The following is a 20357-nucleotide window of genomic DNA, read 5'->3' as shown; positions in this document are numbered from 1 at the left end:
CCGATTTTAAGGACTATAAACCTCTTTTCGTTTTTCTAGGATAACTCACGAACAAGTGAACTCGTGTCCAACTTATCAGTGTCTCTCACGTGCTAGACCACCCAAATTCGAATATGCTTCAGACTAGGCTTATGCCCATTCTGCAATTCTGTGGGAGTAGAGAGTTCTGACTTAGAAGGTACTATGTTCACTTCTGTTTCCAGTGTATATCCTTAAAACAATTTTGGTAATTTTCTGAATAACTCATCATCGATTTAATTATTCCATAAGAGCCTTATACCTTCTTTCTACTACACCATTCTGTTGGGGTGTACCAGGTGCAGTTAGTTGGGATTGAATCCCGACTTCTGATAAGTGACTCCTAAACTCTCCTAAGAGGTATTTGTTACTACGATTTCACCGTAGTGTCTTGATACTTTTACTTTGATGTTACTCCACATCAGCCTAATACTCTCTGAACTAATCAAAGCACTTAGACTTATGGTGCGTCAAGTAAATGTATCCTTATCTCGAATATTCATCTATAAAAGAGACGAAATATTCGAAACAACCTCTTGCCTGGATAGTCAAAGATCTACACAAATCAGAATGAACCAATTCTATCATATTTTTAGTTCTATACCCCTTAGACTTAAAAGCTTCTTGGTTATTTTTTCTTCCAAGTAAGACTCGCAGGTTGGAAAGATTTCCACTACCAATGAACCCAAGGGTTCATTGTTTATTATCCTTTGAATCCTACTCAAGTTAATATAACCTAGCCTTTGATGTCAAAAATATGATTGGTTCATCTCCGAAGGTTACTTTCTCTTATTTAGAAGATATGTTATTAATTTCCATTTATTGCATCGTGGGAGTTATTATAAATTGTCAACCAACGTACCAGAACAAATAACTTCCCTATTTTTCTTGATAACAAGTTTGTTATCAAAATAGAAAGAATATCTATTCTTTAATAGTTTAGAAACCGTAATCAGGTTCATTCTAAACTTAGTACGTAAAGACAATTTCTGAAAATCCATATTATATTACTATCAGAGAATAAACATCTCCCACTGCAACAACTGCTACTTTTGTAGTAGTGCCCATGTAGACGGTATTTTTCTTTTCATATAGTTGTCGGGTTTTCTGGAACCCTGCAATAAATTGCAGACATAATTAATGACATATGTATCTACACTCCAGGTTCTGGTAGATAACACCACTAAACATGTTTCAACTAATGAATTAAATACACCTATATTGTTCTTAGTTCTAAGAAGACAGTCTACCTTGTCCAAGTCCTATTTCCAATCATTATAATTGGGGCTACTAAGTCTTTTCTATAGTATAATAACTGGGGATTAACTAACATTTGAAAACCTAAGAATCACAAAAATATTTGGTCAAGACCAACACCTTAAAATTCCCGTGAATTTTGTATGTCACGATAGTGTGGACGTATACAAATTCAAAAAGGAGATTTTGTCCATTAATTTTAATATCTCGTCATCCTAACTTCATGACAAATAAAATTAATAGTTGATCTATCTTTGATCAAATATTTTGGTCAAAACTTTGAATTTAAAATAACATTGATTTCTCAAACAATATTATTTAAATTCAGCAACACCTCAAACACCATGAATTTTGCATGCCACGATAGTGCGGATGTATACAAATTCGAATATTTGTAAGAGGAGGGTTTTACCCATTAATTATCTTGTCAATAAATCTTTATGACAAATAAAATTACTTCAAACACCGTGAATTTTATATGCCACGATAGTGTGGACGTATACAAAACCAAACATTTGTAAGAGGAGTTTTTCCCATTAATTTTATTTTCTTGTCATCCTGACAAATAAAATTACCTCATACACCGTGAATTTTGTACGCCACGATATTATGGACGTATACAAAAATTCGACATTTGTAAGAGGGGGTTTTAATTTTATTATCTTGTTAACTTATCTTTTTGACAAATTAATAGTTGGTTTTCCTTTAGTCACACAAATAATAGCAGTGACTCCGATGAGAGGATACTATTAGACGTACCTAAGTGTATACCATTACTTGACACTAAGGCTATGTTTACTCAAGAGTGTGGATGAGGAAAGGAAAGGAATCAACTATGGAAAGTTATCTTTGGAGGAAGAGAAAAGAAATGGTGAAGAAATCTTTTCCTTTGCACACTTGTTTACCTTGATAGAGGAAGGTGAATACTTATGATGTAATTTTGTAAATCAAAAAGGGTGCATGCGTCATTTTTTTGGGTACATAGTGTAATTTTATGAGTTAAAAAGACTACATGCGTCATTTTTTTTGGTATATGGTGTAATTTTGTGAATGCAAAAGGGGTACATGCGCCATTTTTTTTTCCATCCGCTGCTTTCCGTCCGATTTTGAGGTGATCGATTTTTGCTCAAAAATTATCCGCGGATGGATTGCGTTACTTTTCCTTCGGAAAATTGTAATGAAGTAAACGACGGAAACTTTTCCACTGTGGAAACTTTTCCTTAATTTTGCTTTCCACTCTCCCAAGTAAACATAGCCTAAGTCCATTAATAAGATTGTGCCCCTTCCGATGGGGAAGATCACACGCTCTTAATTAATTTCCTATAGTCATCCTAAATGGAAGTTTGATCTAGTGATCCGCAAACAAATTCATCCGATATGGAGGAAGACACTCAGAGCCAACGCGAAAGTTTGTTTGCATCACTTACAAACCAGTAATGGAGACCGTGAAATTTATTAAAAGAAATCTCTCTCCCACTTAGTTATTTAAAGTGAGGAATTTTAACTATCCTAACATACATCACATGCATACATATACATCACAGTAAATAATATAGAAATTAATTTTCCAATTATTATGACCTTTTCCATCACTATCTTCAGTATGCTCCAACCCTAGCTGCTGCCATCTTTAGCCACCGCCATCAGGTCAAGACGTCGCATCCATCTTGCTTCTTATTCCGCTGTGCCTCTGGTGCTTCAAAAGTACCATGCCTCGCAAGCATCCAATCCGCGACAAAAATAGAATTTTCCATGTGTCAATCCTATATTCCACGAGGGAATGTACATGAAATCTAGATCGAAAATAAAATTCTAAAATCCTAGGGCTAATACAGCTCCTGCTGTATTAGTACATACAATCATGCATACACACAATAATACCCTTGACATGTCCAAGGGTCCAATCATACAACATCTATAAACCATAATAGTTAGAGTCTGCAACTAAAAAGTTAACACATCCTACTAAAACTCCGTTTGTTGTTAATGGGAATCTAACGGGAGGATGAATTAGGGAAATATTTTGAAACACGAGGGACCATTATGACAGGCAGCCCCAAAAGAGGAGGGACTACGCTGGGGTAAGTGAAAAATAAGAGGGACCAAAACTGGACTTTACCAGCAAATTTTAGATACGAATTCGGTAATTTGCCCTTTTTATAAAGGGCATATGGCTTCAACGATCGAAGTGTTTCCGGGAGGGCTAGGTTTCTTCCCGGCCGGTTAGGTTTCTTCCCTCTTCGTTCGGGCTTCGTCAGCGCATCCTCCCTCTCTTTCTTCTGCTTCAGGCACCGCCATTATGGTGAGGAAAACCGCCGCCGACGTCTCCTCTTCCAAGGGCGGAAAATCCAGGGAATCCGCCTCCATCGCCTCTGCTGTACCCAAAAAGGAGAAGATTTCCGTGTCGGCTATGCTTGCCTCCATGGACAAGCCCAAAGCCTCGTCTTTCGGCGCCTCGAAAAAGCCTAGGCCCAAAGCCAAATCCTCGTCCTATACGGATGACATCGATCTACCGCCTTCCGACGATGAGGAAGAGGAGGTCGCGGAGGAAGAGACCGCAAGACCTAAAGCTCGAAATGCTGTTACTGAACTGTCAGCCGCCACCATCTCGGACAAGGAGCTCAAGAAGAGGGAGAAGAAGGATATCTTCAATGCGAACGCTGCTGAGCAGGCACGGCAGCAGGCCCTGAGGGATGACCACGATGTCTTCACGGTGGTTATTGGATCCCGCGCAGCCGCCCTTGATCCTGACGCTCAAGAGGGCGCCGCCGATGCTAACGTGAAGGATATCACCATCGAGAATTTCTCTGTTTCTGCTCGGGGGAAGGAGCTCCTGAAGAACACCACTGTCAAGATCGCCCATGGGAAGAGGTACGGTCTTATTGGTCCAAACGGGAAGGGGAAATCTACTCTGTTAAAGCTCCTTGCTTGGAGGAAGATTCCTGTCCCACGCAACATTGATGTGCTCCTGGTCGAGCAGGAAGTAGTCGGGGATGCAAGAACTGCTCTTGAGGCTGTTGTGTCAGCTAACGAGGAGCTGGTGAGCCTCCGCAAGGAGGCTGCTGCTCTCTCCGAGAAACCTGAAGGAGGAGGAGGAGACGATGAAGACGATGATAGTGGAGTGAAGCTTGCAGAAATATATGAAAGGTTGCAGCTTTTGGGTTCCGATGCTGCAGAGGCCCAGGCATCAAAGATCTTAGCTGGGTTAGGGTTCACCAAGGAGATGCAGCGCCGTCCAACCAAGTCATTCAGCGGAGGATGGAGGATGAGGATATCTTTGGCCAGAGCTCTCTTTGTGCAGCCAACTTTGTTACTTCTGGATGAGCCTACAAACCATCTTGATCTCCGAGCAGTATTATGGTTAGAGGAGTATCTTTGCCGCTGGAAGAAGACGCTGGTGGTGGTGTCCCATGACAGAGACTTCCTTAACACTGTTTGCAATGAGATTATACATCTTCACGAGCTGAAACTCCATGTTTACCGTGGGAACTTTGATGATTTTGAAAGTGGTTATGAGCAAAAGCGAAAAGAAACAAATAAGAAGTTTGAAATTTATGAGAAGCAGATGAAAGCTGCAAAGAAGACTAGCAACAAGGCTAAGCAAGACAAGGTTGATGATCGGGCCAAGTATGTCGCTGCCAAGGCAGCTAAGAGTAAGTCAAAGGGGAAGGTGGAAGATGATGATGTGCCACCACCTGAGGCGCCCCAACGGTGGAGGGATTACAGTGTTGTATTCCACTTCCCAGAGCCCACTGAGCTGACACCGCCACTTCTGCAGCTCATCGAGGTCAGCTTCAGCTATCCAAACAGGGAGGATTTTAGGCTTTCCAATGTTGATGTGGGAATTGATATGGGGACAAGGGTTGCCATTGTAGGACCAAATGGTGCCGGCAAATCCACACTGCTGAATTTACTTGCAGGGGATTTGGTGCCCACTGAAGGAGAAGTTCGTCGGAGTCAAAAGCTGCGGATTGGGAGATATTCCCAGCATTTTGTTGATCTCCTGATCATGGAAGAGAACCCAGTTCAGTACCTTCTCCGCCTTCATCCAGATCAAGAAGGATTTAGCAAGCAAGAGGCTGTGCGAGCTAAACTTGGGAAATTTGGCCTGCCTAGCCACAACCACCTTACACCCATTGCCAAATTATCTGGAGGCCAGAAGGCTCGCGTTGTGTTTACTTCTATATCCATGTCTAGGCCTCATATTCTTTTGTTGGATGAGCCAACAAATCACCTTGACATGCAAAGTATCGATGCACTGGCAGATGCACTTCAGGAGTTTACTGGTGGTGTTATTTTGGTGAGTCACGACTCACGTTTAATATCACGAGTATGTGAGGATGAAGAGAAAAGTGAGATATGGGTTGTGGAAGATGGTACTGTTAGAAAATTCCCTGGTTCTTTTGAAGAGTACAAGGAAGATCTTCTGAAAGAGATTAAGGCGGATGTTGATGAATAAAGACAAATGTAACTTATTATTTCTGCTCTGCTGTGAGTGAAATGTAGTTTTCTTCATAAGTACATTTGGGATCCATGATGAAATATTGCTATTTCAGCTGCAACTGTTATTTTGCTCTTACAGTTTTTTTAATCCTTAAAGATGGATTTGATTGGCCATTATGCTGTCCTGCCCAACTAAACTCGTGGTATCGAGTTATTATTTGTTCTCTCTTTTTGAAGTTACCACAAAATAATTTCCTCTAATGTGTTTCATCTCGCTCTGTTCATTTATAACTTCCTGCACTTCCAGGCAATGGATTACTGCCATTCTGAGGGAATTATGCATCAAGATGTCAAGCCTCATAATGTTATTATTGTTGGTTAGTCCTAGGAAAACGTACCGGTTTTACTGTACAAAAATTTTTGTACAAGTGTCGAATCTTTCCTTAAATAACCTATTGTGTTATTTAGAAATTAAATTAGGAATCGCAGACGGAACTTAACATCATTGATTCTAAATTTAACTTATCTGTTCTTAATGGTTTAGATTTGAATCGCAAGCGGAACTTAACACTATTGATTCAAATCCACCTATGTTATTAATTTCATTAAATATTAATTTTCAAAATTGGCTTCCAGGACTGCATGGCGAGGCACATGACCTTCTTGGATATGGGAGCAATCACCATCGTCTAGACAAAACCTTTTAAGGAAAGTTAATATTTAATTTCCTTAAATAACTCTAGGTTAACCAAAAAGAACAATCGAATCACAAATTCGAAAAAGAAGAAAACACAAACTCGAAAAACTAATTCGAAAAACTAGATCTAATGCCTCTTGTATTTGGAATTCTTACAAAAAGAAATAACTAGCATGATGCGGAAAACAATTGCTAATTATACCTTCTTTTTGTATGTTAATGACCTCGAGATCTTCTGCCGTATTCCTCGTCTCGTCTTGGACGTCGTGTGGGCGACGATCCTCCAAGATGAACACCACCCAAAAGCTTTCTTCCTCTTCCTCTAAAATCCGGCCACCACCTCCACCAAGGAGAAGAGAGCAAAGGGAAAGGGAGAAGAGAGAGGGTCGACCACCACCAAGAGAGACTCCTCCAAGAGAATAAGAATTGTGTCTCATGAAGCCTCCTCACCCTTTTTTTTATAATACTTGTCCAAGGCAAATAAGGGAAGAATTTTTACAAAAATTAAAATCTTCCAAGAGTTTTTCTTTTTCCCTTTTATTTTTTCCTTTTCTTTCCTCTTGATTGAATCAATCACCAAATTAGTTGGATGATGGTTTTATTTAAATTTTATTTTGGCCAGCCACCTTGCTTGGGCACCAAGCAAGGGTGGCCGACCCCCTTAAAGAGGAAGGAAATATTTTTTTTTATAAAATTTTACAAGAAGAAAAATTTTTATAAAATTTTACAAGTTCTCTTTCCTAAAGTAGGAGTTAACTCACTTAATTAATATCTAACTCCAAGAGTAAGTTACTGACAACTCACTTAATTAATATCTAACTCCAAGAGTAGTACCACTCAACTTCATTGTCATGTCGGACTAAGTCCACCTGCAGGGTTTAACATGACAATCCTTATGAGCTCCTCTTGGGGACATTCTCAACCTAGATAACTAGGACACAGATTCCTTCTATAATCAACAACACACACTATAAGTAATATCATTTCCCAACTTATCGGGCATATTGATTTATCGAGCTAAACCTCACCTTTTGATAAGTCAAAGAATTAAATATTAAACATATGTGCTTGTTATTATATTAGGATTAAGAGCACACACTTCCATAATAACTAAGGTCTAGTTCTTTTATTAAGTCAGTACAAAAAGAACTTACCTAAATGGTCCTACTCAATACACTTAGAGTGTATCAGTGTAATTTATTAATCAAGATAAACTAATACTTAATTACACTACGACTATTCCGATGGTTTGTTCCTTTCCATCTTAGTCGTGAGTAACTATTTATAATTTATAAAGAACCGACAACATAATCTTCTGAGTGTGACACCACACTTCATGTTATCTACTATATAAATTAATTGAACAATTACATTTAACAAATAAATGCAGATATTGACCAATGTGATTCTTTTATTTCAAAAATAAATATTTACAAAAGCTAGACTTTTAGTATATACTTCAACCGTTATGATAGATCACGAGCTCCAGAAGCTCTGGTTGATAGACTGGGGACTTGCTGAATTCTACCATCCTGGTAAGGAGTACAATGTTCGTGTAGCTTCAAGGTATGTCATGCTATGAACTTCATTTGTTTTTCAATTGTCTATTGTTAGTTATCCTGAAATAAACCCTTTAATATTCAATCTATTAGAATGGATGATGAAGTTACATTCAGTAATAGATTAATGTTGGCCTTTTTAAAGTTTGGATGTCAGTACAGTGGCATATGTGCCTGACTGGATTAGACATGATTTTGTGAATGACCACTTAGCAGCTATGCAGTTGCCTTGGCAGATTTGGAAGAGGATTGCATGGTGTATATGCCTTCATATGTTGTGGAAAAGAAAGAAAAAAAAACCTATTTTGTATAATTTGCACCTTTGTGGATTGAACTTAATAGATTTAAGAACCTAAATTACACTATTGGGTAGCTTGTAAGTTAACTTAAACAAACGCTTTTGCAAGTGACAAGCTATATATATACTTTTTAAACTTGTATTGCATATGTCCCTCACTTACTACATGTGCATTATTCATTTGGGTGATTGCCTATCAATGCTTGGATTAGAAAACATCAGCTGTAGATGTGCATGCACAACCAAGCAAGGTGGTCAGTGTAATCCAGTGGGATTACAACAACATTATATAGATGTTAATCATTATCATTGTCAAACTATGTCGCCAACAAAACTATTTGAGGTAGGTTATATAGATCTTATCCCCCGTTGCACTCTATCATTAGCATGTATTTTGCTTTATTGCTATTCAATCACAGTACTGATAACTTTTTGTCAAATATTATAGGCACCACTTTAAGTAATGCAGTATATTTGCAGAGAGATTCATCAATATTCTTGATGTTGATCATTTTTCCTTAATTTTCTTTTGAGCTTTTCCACCTCTTTCACATGGTGCACAAACATTGTGTACCAACATTTAAGAACCATCATGAGGATATAGTTTGGTTTTTTCCTTTTGTACTTGCTGCAAAATGTGTTCACCCACTTGGGTAAACTTTTTGCCAATGTTGGAGAAATACTTTTTGTGCCATGGAATGCTTAGTTGAGATGATTTCATATTTTTTGTGCCATGGAATGTTTTTTTTCTAACATTTCTTTATAGATAAAGTGCTTATTGATGTTTACATGAGAGTATTTTTTTCTAAGATTTCATAGATACAAATGATGATCACAAAGTTTTTGTTCTTTATTGGTTAAAAGTTTTTTTTTTCTTTGGAAAATAGGATCTTATTGAACTCCATAATGGGGGCATTGGAATGTGATTACATGGAAATAGAACAATGTCTCTCATTTCTCTTTCCCCTTCAGTTTTCAGGATATCAAACTGACCTGACCTAAAATTTTACCATTTTATAGCCAATTACTAATAAATTTACAATGTTTTGGTGCATTGCGAGATTTAGTTGATATTACAGCCTGCATTTTGCCATACAAACTCAAACTGTTCCCATTTAATTAAACGGTAGCCTTAGCTGCTTAATACTTGCATAGGTGCTAATAACTAATGTCTATGCCTATCTGTTTAGCCAAACTGATACAATGACCTGCTACAATTGCATTGGGTAGTTCATGGGTATCCAAATAAATGGGTAATTGAATTCTTTCCAAGTATAAAATTATTGTTAATTAAGATTAACAAATATAATAACAACATATTAGTCAACTGCTAATAAAATCATTAAATTATCATAAACATAAGTTTGCGTAACGGTAAAGTTGTTGTTTTGTGCATGGGAGCTTCGTGCACCAGACTGTCTTTTTTTTTAATCATAAATGTAGCTACACAACAAGAAATTACCAATACTATCATTATAGACCCATCAAAAGAAAATAACTACTTAAATATGCACCTATGCACACACAGGTTCATTGTTAGGGTACCCTTTACCATCCCTATGCTTTTGCGGGAGACTTTTAATGATTAGATATTCATTCATCTTCTTTTCCAGGTTCTTGGTACTGATGAACTAAATGTGTACCTAAACAGGTATCGGCTAGAGCTCGATCCACAGCTTGATGCTCTCGTTGGAAGGTATGAGATACATGTGATGGAATGTTCATAAGCTCTAATATTTCCCAAATTCATATTTTTTGCTTTGCTTTCTTCAGGCACAGCAGAAAACCATGGTCTAAATTCATTAATGCTGACAATCAACACCTTGTTTCTCCAGAGGTTTCTATTTGTGCTCACTTCATATTTGCTGAAAGAATAAAAATTACTGTTTTCAAATTTAATTTTGCTAACGATGTGTATATTCAACATTATTAATTGTCCTCTGTCATGGCTGGCAAAAACCTGTGCAGGCAATAGATTTTCTTGATAAACTCCTGCGATACGTTTATCAGGATAGGCTCACTGCACGAGAAGCAATGGTATCATCTGAATTTATGTTCATTTACTACAGTTCGTTCCTTGTATCATCAAAATAGCTGTGGCTAAGATGATTTTAAGCCATCACCCCCTGAAATATGATAAAGAATGAAGCTTTAGTTATAGAAGGGTAGTTAAGGATGGATTGACATGTTTAAGGGATATTCAGAATTTCTTGGTCATCTGTGTCCTCAATTTGAAGTACACTTCAGAGATCTGAAAGAACTGGCCAAATGCTTTATCATTATTCATTGTTATAGATGCCCTGAACTCTGGCAAGCAAACAACCACAATATACATATACATATTTTAGAGAAAAGTCATGTGAGATTTGCAGTAACATGCTCAATATATCCATATTTTCTTCAAGTAAGAGCAGCAGAGAATAGTTGGTTGCGGATCCAGTAAAAGTGTCATGCGGACTAGTTGAAAGGGAATTTGGGTTGTAGATTATTCAGATTATGACATTGCGTTGGAGCATCTTTTATCATGACCCCCAAGCACTCGGATGGCGTGTGGTTCTCTCTTTCATACCACTGATTTAATTGTGATGGTGTCTGAGTTTTGTTTAGAGGTGACAAAAAATTCTATCTTTCGTAGCATCACGAACAACTTTGGCTATATGCAATAGTTTAGTTTGGTATGCCAAAAATGAAGAGAAGTAAATACCTAATATCTAGTTAATCAACAAAATAATCTCTTTGTTAAGTAGCCCAATAGCAAAGAGGAAAAATATAATGGCTGTGCCGTTAAGTTGATACACGATATGGTTGGTGAAAACAAAACTTCAGAATGGAGAACCTAGAACTCTATTATTTTCTATTCTAAGGCCATGATAACTTTTTGATTAGTTCTGCGTGCTTATTGTTTTAACTTTTACAGTTTTGTCTAATCGGTGCCTTGATAGCATCATTCCTGTCTGGGGCTGTTTGACTCCAACACCAAGTATTTTTTTTCCTAATTTTAATATTTTCAAATGGTAAATTTTAAGTGTAATTTAACATGTTCTTTTTGTAGGGTTGTTGCGGTTGAGAGAGGGGTCCAACACTTCCTGAAGAAACAATCGCACTAATTTTCTTTAGGGGGAAAAAAAATACTAACTCCCTCTATTTTCTATCAAGTAGAATTTTATCCCTATGTGTTTAAAAAATAACACTTAATCTTGACCAATGTCAAATATGAAAAAATTTATAAAAAATAATTATGTCATTATATTTTTGATATATTTTTTAATAATATTAAAAGAAAAATTATATTGAATTGATGTGGAAAATAAGTATATATATATATATAGGTTTGATATTATGCGCGATGTGCACAGTGCGCGATTGTGCGCGTCGCGCACAATATCAACGTTTTTTTGTTTTTTTAATTTTTTTTTAATTTGTAAATTAAAAAATAATTAAAAAATTTCTTTACGATTTTATTTATAGGGTTCAGGCTTTGGATATAGTGTTAAAGTTATTTTTTTTTTAGATTTTACCTATAGGGTTTAGGCTTTCCAATTAGGTTATAGTGTTTGGTTTAAAAAAAAAATTAAAATAAAATTAATTTAAGTATTTATTGAGTATTGTAATGTGTTTAGGGGATATATTTATATATTAAATTTTAAATAAGGAAATGTTGAATTTTTTAAATTAAAAAAATTTAAAAAAAATTAAAAAAAAAACAAAAACGCTGATATTGTGCGCGACGCGCACAGTCGCGCACTGTGCGCGTCGCGCACAATATCAAACCTCTATATATATATATATATATATATTTATATTTGGGTCGATTTTTTAATTATTGATTAGTTGAATCGATAGTGTAGACAGAAAGAAAAATATACATAAAATGATAAAAAAAATATAGAAGTATCTAGTGATGGTGTCCTTCGTTATTTGCTCGGATCTATGGTTGATGTTTGTGCATTCTGCAAAGCAAAACTTATTAGTTGAGGGTTGACATTGTTGGTGCTATCCTCTTTGATGGTTAAGTCATTGATGAATTGAGATGTGAGACTCACGTATATACATGAGAAAGCAAAAGAGTTTGAAGAGATGAAGAAAATTTGTTTTTGTGATAGAAAAAAAAATTATATCTCCTCTTATTTTCATGGAATCTTATATAATCGTGGACAGTGATGAATCTAAAATTTAAATTTAAGAAGAAATGAAAAAAATAATTATTATAGATTGTTTTCGAAGATGGCATAGTCGAGGCGATGAAAATATATATTTTAAACTATTTAATTTTATTTTATTGGTATAATTAAATATTAATCTTTTTAGAAGTTATATATAATTTATTGATTTTAATTAATTAGGTTTTTGAATTATCTAGAATTAATTTAGATATCAACAAAGATAGAAAGAAAGAAAGAAATAAATATAAATTATTAATTAATTTAATTAATTTTTTCCTTAGAAGATTATTAAAAAATATTAAAAAGATAAGGATATAATTATTTTTATAATTTTTTTTACATTTGACCAAAGGTCAAAGGAAGTTAAATATTATTTTTAAAATATAGGAGAGTAAAATGCTATTTAATAGAAAAATAGAGAGGATTTAAGATATTTTTTCGTTTCTTTATTGTCAAAAGCCTGCTCTACAGGCCACTATTACCAAACTAAATTTGCCAAGGTATATTGGCTCAAATGCTCATGCAGTCCTGTCCAGATGGCTTTGCTCTCTTACTGATCCCTTGGCACGTAAGTAATAAATGTCTGTCTTTAAGCATCCAATGAGCAATGCCCTCTGTTGATTTGCAATCCTTGAAATTATTAGAGAAGCAATCCTATGACGTTAACGGATAGCTCATAAACTCTTCCGTCAGCCAGCCAATTCCGGCCAAAAGGCAGATATTTTTGGCATCACCAAATTGGCGTCAGATACATTCCTTGAACAATATGACAGTCATCTCCACAACTGTGAAAATACAGTACTGGATCTAAATACTATCTGCTGGATTTATAGTCTTTAATACTTTCAAACTCTTGATATTTGGTCAATAATCTTCTGGATTTAAATATAAATTTATAATCCAAGCATGCATTTATCCACAACTACACTCATAGTTATACAGTGTCACGGGTAGCGTCTAAAACCTTTCCCGAAGCCCCTTCACCAAACTATGGACGATATTGTTATTGTCTCACCAACAATATTCGCCAGAAGGATGATAAATATTTGTAGGTTGAACCGCAATCCAGCGTGATTAAAGCAATCGCTGGAGCAATTCTCTTTTTTCCGGTAACAAAGCATCCATAACAATGTGAAATTATAACATGTTAAAGCGTTTACAACTATTAAAAAACAGCAAAGCGATTTTAAAATATAGTGGAACATGATATGAAAAGGTTCTTATGCTTTAACCATACAATCACGGAGTCACCCCAAATAACACGTTATCGTCCAGAGACAAGTCTGATAAGCTGACCCAGTTAGGTCCTGTAAGGCCAGAGGAGAATAGATAGAGATGCAGATTAATTACTTGGGCCCGATATCCTTGAGTGCACAAATCTGCTCTTCGCCCATTGCAGACATGACAGTGACCACCAGGTCTTTCCCCTCTGCAAAACCATCTTTGATCTGTGCCAACAAAAAAAAACAAAGGCTCGGAAATCAAATTTTCTATTAAGATAACTTTTTTATTGTGGGTTGTACAAGTTATCAAGGCATCCAAATGAATAAGAAATAAGAATGATAAAGGCCGATGTAGCAAAGAGAACAAATAATGAATCATAGAACGTGGAACCATTTCATTATCTTCATCTAAAGATAAACTATGCTAGAATGACTGATCTTTACATCAGTTGATGAAAGTGCCCAATGCCACAAAATGCATGTTGGGTTTTTGAAACAATTCAAATCATTTGGATTGAAAAGGTCCATGGTTCGAGTCCAAATCCTGATATAAGAAACCGAACGACATATTAGCATATCTAATCCTATTAACAAATATATTTCTCCTTCCAAAGCCTACTCCAAATAATTTTAAACTAACATGTCTTAATGATGATGTAACATTCCAATAACGAGTTGAAGTTTTTCACTATCAATAAATGTGAAACCAAAGTTTAATTCTAAACACTTATGAATAGAACATCAAAACCTTCATGAATTAGATGTTAATGGATAGGGAAAAAACAAAAGTTAATCAGTGGGGGAAAGTAAAATGGGAGCTCAAGCAATTCATAAAGAAAACAGTAGACATATATCTGGCACTAACCTGTGCAAGCAGAGTTTCATCAGTTGGGAGTCTTAGGTCATCCTTTGTGCTACCATTTTCAGTCAATAGACTCACCTATATGAGTATTAAGGTGAGAGAGAGACTAAGAAGGATCAAACAAAAATATATAGTTTAATAAAATCAGATCATACAAATCCATCCTCCGATATATCAATAAGCTGATAGTCAGTACGAGTTACATGGGGAACCTGGACATCTCTGAAAAATTAGCATGATTGAAGCAAACAAATGTTCTGCCATGGAAACTGAAGCATCACTTACATCACAGTTATGAGATGATGGCACAATATCTTCAAGCTTCTTAGCATTGAAAATATCAATGGCAACGAAGTGGCATTTTGCATGACCATGTTTTCCAGTTTTGGAGGTTGAAACCTCTACAACCTATTACAAAAATTCCAAAGCCTCTTGGTTAATAACCAATTAAGAAAGAAAAAAAAAAAGATGAGTAACACCTGATGACCATAACCATGAACTTTTACTGCATTTGCTAAGACAAACATACAACTAAAGCTGTGATTAATGTAACAGAATCCTTAGTCTAATTCTCAATTTCATAGCATAGTTATAAAACCAGATCAGACCAGTCAACTGGAAAACACAGGAATAAGTCACTCACAAAATCAGTTTCCATCACAGATCAGAGATGTAAAGAAACCGAAAAAAAAAATTGGTTCAACCATCCGTTTTTTGAAAATGAAAAACTGGCCAAGTCTTTTTAAACCACTCTGGTTTATCATACATGTAAAAATGAGAGAAATACCTTTTTATAATACTACAACACGAAAAAGGAATCTATGGCCTTCCATAAATTATAACTCAAACAAATTCATATGTGCTAAGATTGCTGCAAAAACTCAAACAGATACTATTTTCTTAAACTAGTAGTTGTTGCAGTTTGTCATGCTAAACATGTGCCAGAATACTCATGAGTATAACAATACTTCATCATTTCTTCTTCTCTTTTTGTAGGCGTCATCAATCTTAGTATGCTTGCTAATATGGTCTAAGAAGGTCATTAGATGGATACCAACTATATGTCTTCGTCCCATGAAAGAAAAGAAAGGATCAATACCACCTTATCATGAGGTAACAGAAATGCTTGCACTTGTCATTTCCACTAGCACCAACTGTCACCACTATGCCCCACTTGTTGCTTATACTCATATTCAGATCGGGAAGTATGAAAAATGACTAAACTTCTGAGCCATTTGGTATACCATCACTATAACCTTCAAATTCATAGTAGACAGTTTCACCAAGAGCTCATCTATGCTGCTGTTTGAAGTTGATACTTGTTTAGCATTAGATTCCTCTTTTATTGCATAACGAATTTCTTAAGGGACTTTAGAGACACGAAAATATCTAAATATCCACCAATAAGATGTTGCCTGAGATGTGTGCTGCCATTGTCACATGACTCACGTCCAATCATATCAGAATGTCAATACTGCCAATGAAATCAATTCTCTAGTCAAGCTACATGTCTCCATGATGGATAATAAGATAGTTTTTGTGTCATTTGTCTAGCTATGTATTATTAAAAGAGAGAGAGAGATTTTAACCCAGTAAAACCTCAAGTAAACATTCTCCCTTTTTTAAAATTGATAAACTGTCATGACAAATAAAAAATAGAATAAAGTATAAGCATTGCATAAAGCTCCCCTATTTAAATGCATCGTAAAGCTCTACTTACTAATTCAAAATTCTCTCCATTTTTGACATTATAAAAAGAAGAAAGACAAATTATCAAGTATAAACAAAATATCATGATACAAATTAAGTATTATCATCTCTTATTAACAATATAACACATATGCAAGACAAATATAACAAGACATCAATTATAAGAAGCATAGAGTACCACAAACACCTAATTGTATTTATAAACTACAAAAATATTGTATATTTATTCACTAAGTAAAAATATTAATTAGTTGGTTTAAACGAAATATAAGGAGATCTGATTTTTAACAACTTATAAATTCCAATCTTAAGGAGCAATCAATGTTCACAAGTTGTAGGCAAATTCAAGATGGCATATAGTGGCAAAATAGGTAATAGGAAAAAAAATAAAAGCAATAGATGCAACTGACATGAACAAAAAAACCTACAGGAAAACAATATTATGAGGGGATATTAAGTATCAAGCATACTGTACAAAAACACCAGTGAAAATACATTGGAAGATAATTAAATTCATTATTATATTGATATTGGAAAAAATACTATCTACAACTAGAATTCTTTCTGTGTTGAGGAGCTATGAGATGCTGTGAAAAAGCAAAATATATTTTTTACTATCTGGATTTTAATACCATTTTGACAACTACAATATGTAGACAACAGGAGCGGCTGAAACCTTTGCGAGTTGATAAACCAATGAAAAAACATTTAGAAATTTGAGAGAGAGAGAGAGAGAGAGAGAGAGAGAGTACCATTTATTACAAGAGAATCCATTCTAGGTTGAAGAGATATAACCAGTTATGAAGAAAACAAAATAGCTTATCTGCTTGGTGAACAAAGCAATTTGTTGATGATCTTCAGTATGTGAAATTTTTAAAGAGTTAAAATTGAAATATGGGTGTCGATATTAACAGTATAAACAAAAAGGGTGTGTTAGTTAAGGTACAATGCTAGGTATTGATATTTTCTTAAGTTTTGGAAGAAACAAAATGGCACTAAGAGGGCCATCAGATCATAATTATTTAAGGCGTGAGATGACCAAAAACGCATAGGTGCTATGGGGCCTAAGGCGCATGACGCAAGGTGAGGTGCATGCCTTACGAAAGTAAGGCGCTCTGGGTATAATTTTTGCAATTTAAACATATATAAGGAATTTCTGCCAAAACATTTCACTAACAAACTATAACCCATAAAATATTAAATAATAATATAAATATAAAATTCACTAGCAGATAAATACGTTATGCACATAATTCAAATTGAAAAAAAATTTCAAATATCTAAATCATCAAAATCTTCATCATCTTTCTCAATCATATCATCATCATCATGATCGGATGTTTCAGATTGGTATATAGCTGAATCTTCATTGGTTTCCTCAAGATCAATTTCTTCCTTCTGTCACAAGGCACACACTTAAGGCACATAGGCGCAAGAGATTCGCCTAGCTGCGCCTAGGCACAGCCAAGCGAATGCCTTTAATAACTATGCATCAGATTATATTGAAAAATTAATTATCATGCAAATCGGTGTATGACAAGATGCCAGCTCTTCTCATCCTGGAGAGGAACAGATTTTCTAGGTTGCCACGGATGTCTGATTATTATGACTATGCTTTTATATTCCATTTTGCTGACCCCACCTAGTGGGGGCCTGGTTGTTGTTGTTTTATATTCCATTTTAATTCTTGTTTAGTAAGGAAACATAACCTCTTGTTAAGGTTGATTGGTTGCACTTTGCTAAAGTTGATTGGCAAACTACTTATCCTAAAATTTCAAGCCACTAGAAGGGACTAATTTATATGTTTACATTTAAAATGCTCCTCCCTTTTTGTGTGTGCGCAAAAATAATTCATTTGATTGGCCCAAACTAAATGAACTGATGATAAATTTTATTTTTATACAAGTATAATCTGAACCATATATCATGGTAATGTTAATTGGCTAACCACTTATCTCAAAGGCTCAAGCTATTAGAAAACGGACCAATGCATATATTTAGATTCTTAATGTTCACCATCATGTGTGAGTGGGTATAGTTCACTTAATTGTTCCAAGCTCAAACACCTGAATTGATGAGATTTTTTTATTTGATTTGAACCTGGACCTCTTTGTCTGATACCATTGTAAAGGTGATAGCTAGTAGTTACCTAAAAAAAGTTAAGTTGTTAATAAAAGAACCCTTTAGCATATTTATATTCTTAATATTCGCCTTAATGTGTAGGTGGGTATATATGAATTGATGAGATAATTTTCTTTTCTAACACAAGTTTTGAACCTTGCATCTTCAACATTGATGTCATGGTAAGGTGGATTATGCTGAAAGGAGTAAAATGTAAGATAGAGAAGAACAAACTTCTCTTCTAGTCTCACAACTCCAAAAAAGGTTCTTAAAATGCACTTGGATAGTAATAAGCCCACCATCTAAGGGTCTTGGATTTTCAGGTTTAATTGCGCTTTAATATGATAGAAGATACTGAGTTTAATCCTGCCTGTGCAAAAAAAAAAAAAAAGAAACAAAAACATCAATTGTGCTGCTTTAGGGCCAAAGTGATATGTACTGCTTTGGGGCCATACTGAAGAATACTCACCCACACATGAAGGAGTATTAAGAATATAAATATATAAATTGATCCATAGTTTATGATCCCAAGAGAGCTTTTGGGAAGAGTGGTAAACCATTCAACTCTAACACTCTAATGTGATAGTTAATAAATATCTTAAACGTTTTACATGCTAAAAAAAAAAATTCAACATTTAATCTTTTTCTAAATTTTTTTATACAACAAGTTAGCAACCTCTTTTTTGCATTCATTACTACAACTATTGGCTCTTTGAGATAAGTAAAAGGAGCATTTTCACAATTAATAAAGCACTCTAATTATTTCTTCTGTATCAAATGAAGATGTATGTAAATGATTTTGCCTTTTTTTTTCTTATCAGTTTCCTATCCCAACATATAGAGCTTTCAGTCTTTCATATGCCACTGACTCTCACCAAGTTTCGACAAGTCTCATTGCTAGAGGATATTTGTCATGGATAATACTTTATATATTTGTTGTCATTGGTGGCTTGATCTTTCAAACATTACCTCCTCAATAAATTTGAGTGCAACTTCCCTAACCAACAGCATTCCTACATCCAATTGCCATAAGCAGCGTAACTTACAAAGTGGTATAGAAATCTTTGACAGCATGGCACACAATCTTCGCATGGAATTTGGACTTCATGATAACCTAGTTTCAACAAGTCTTAGATTGCATGCAGACATTCATTCTATGAGAGATGTGGCTTTGTGGATGGTAGCTGCATGCTCATGGCAACCCAAGCTTCAACAATCTTGAGTAAGCCTTGAGTCAAGATTTACTGCCATCTATCTCGTCTAGACTACCACCCCATGGAGTCATGATTCTTGCATAAATTAGCAGGAGCATGCGTGACTCTTCAGAAATTTTGTTGTGTTTGTCTCATTTTTCTAGCCTCTAGCCCCACATCAAACCGAACAAATAGCAAACAATAAAAGTTGCAGCAACAGCTCTCTAATCCAATATCCCAACCGTCACAAAATAGTAATTTTTCATTAAAAAAATTGATCGAAGGAAGAAAAAAAATATAAGATTGACTCGAGCCTAACCTTGCACGCACGCCCCTTAATGACGATATACCCATTCTTACGGATAGTTCCAGCCTGCTGAGGGTAAGTCTTGGAAGCCCCTGCGTCTGCCTTCGACTCAAAGTGGTGCTCCTCGTCCGACATGCTGCCCGATACCAATATCTGATCTCCACCGCACGAAAACAAACGAACCCAACAGATCGAGTGACAGATACCAGATACAAAACCTTAGATCCAGCAATTAACAAATCGAAAAAACAGGAAGAAAATCAAAATCGCAGCGATCGTGCTTTCTTTTCTACCTGTTGCAGTAACGGAGAGGCGTAGAGGCGGAAGCGGTGGTGGCGGAGGACGGCGATGCAGCGGAAATCAGTTAAATAGTCTCACGTCCGCACGGATTTCAGCTGCAGCATAGGGTTTCCCTAATCCTTGCATCGCGTCCGGGACGGATCCAGACGTCCGATGCCCGTCCTTATTAAATGGACGGACGATTGGAGACGCGACCGGACTCACTC

General features: G+C 35.6%; 3 protein-coding genes across 4 annotated transcripts; 2 read left to right on the top strand and 1 right to left on the bottom strand.

Annotated features, from left to right (window-relative positions):
- The first annotated feature begins 3445 nt into the window (after positions 1 to 3445).
- On the top strand, positions 3446 to 5890 carry LOC122052753 (ABC transporter F family member 4-like). Its single transcript, XM_042614445.1, has one exon. The coding sequence runs from the start codon at positions 3575 to 3577 to the stop codon at positions 5732 to 5734; it is 2160 nt and encodes a 719-aa protein (XP_042470379.1). The 5' UTR covers positions 3446 to 3574; the 3' UTR covers positions 5735 to 5890.
- A 1993-nt stretch (positions 5891 to 7883) lies between these two features.
- On the top strand, positions 7884 to 10715 carry LOC122050762 (casein kinase II subunit alpha-2-like). Its single transcript, XM_042611642.1, has 6 exons — positions 7884 to 7981; positions 8030 to 8090; positions 9862 to 9968; positions 10046 to 10109; positions 10241 to 10310; positions 10657 to 10715. The coding sequence occupies exons 1-6, from the start codon at positions 7884 to 7886 to the stop codon at positions 10713 to 10715; spliced, it is 459 nt and encodes a 152-aa protein (XP_042467576.1).
- Positions 10716 to 13559: 2844 nt separating this feature from the next.
- On the bottom strand, positions 13560 to 20297 carry LOC122052752 (eukaryotic translation initiation factor 5A-2-like). Of its 2 annotated transcripts, none has more exons than XM_042614444.1 (6): positions 20145 to 20297; positions 19864 to 20009; positions 14806 to 14928; positions 14676 to 14732; positions 14524 to 14598; positions 13560 to 13883 (listed from the first exon to the last, which is right to left on the bottom strand). In XM_042614444.1, exons 2-6 carry the CDS (start codon positions 19984 to 19986, stop codon positions 13782 to 13784), a joined length of 480 nt encoding a protein of 159 aa, XP_042470378.1. In that variant the 5' UTR covers positions 19987 to 20009; positions 20145 to 20297; the 3' UTR covers positions 13560 to 13781. The 2 variants fall into 2 exon arrangements, with proteins under 2 accessions (XP_042470378.1, XP_042470377.1); XM_042614443.1 differs by having other exon boundaries at positions 19864 to 20004.
- Positions 20298 to 20357: the final 60 nt, after the last annotated feature.

This window comes from Zingiber officinale, chromosome 3A (assembly GCF_018446385.1).
Source record: "Zingiber officinale cultivar Zhangliang chromosome 3A, Zo_v1.1, whole genome shotgun sequence".
NCBI lineage: Eukaryota > Viridiplantae > Streptophyta > Magnoliopsida > Zingiberales > Zingiberaceae > Zingiber > Zingiber officinale.
The sequence above is the reverse complement of the archived record's forward strand: the minus strand, read 5'-3'. Positions and strand labels throughout refer to the sequence as shown.

Coding starts and splice junctions, on each gene's coding strand:
- LOC122052753 (XM_042614445.1), top strand. CDS start 3,575: ATGGTGAGGAAAACCGCCGCCGACGTCTCCTCTTCCAAGGGCGGAAAA.
- LOC122050762 (XM_042611642.1), top strand. CDS start 7,884: ATGATAGATCACGAGCTCCAGAAGCTCTGGTTGATAGACTGGGGACTT. Junction 7,982..8,029: donor AATGTTCGTGTAGCTTCAAG/GTATGTCATGCT, acceptor GTCTATTGTTAG/TTATCCTGAAATAAACCCTT. Junction 10,311..10,656: donor CACTGCACGAGAAGCAATGG/TATCATCTGAAT, acceptor TAACATGCTCAA/TATATCCATATTTTCTTCAA.
- LOC122052752 (XM_042614444.1), bottom strand. CDS start 19,986: ATGTCGGACGAGGAGCACCACTTTGAGTCGAAGGCAGACGCAGGGGCT. Junction 14,929..19,863: donor TTAAGGGGCGTGCGTGCAAG/GTTAGGCTCGAG, acceptor TTTTTGTAATAG/GTTGTAGAGGTTTCAACCTC. Junction 14,733..14,805: donor CATCATCTCATAACTGTGAT/GTAAGTGATGCT, acceptor AGAGATGTCCAG/GTTCCCCATGTAACTCGTAC.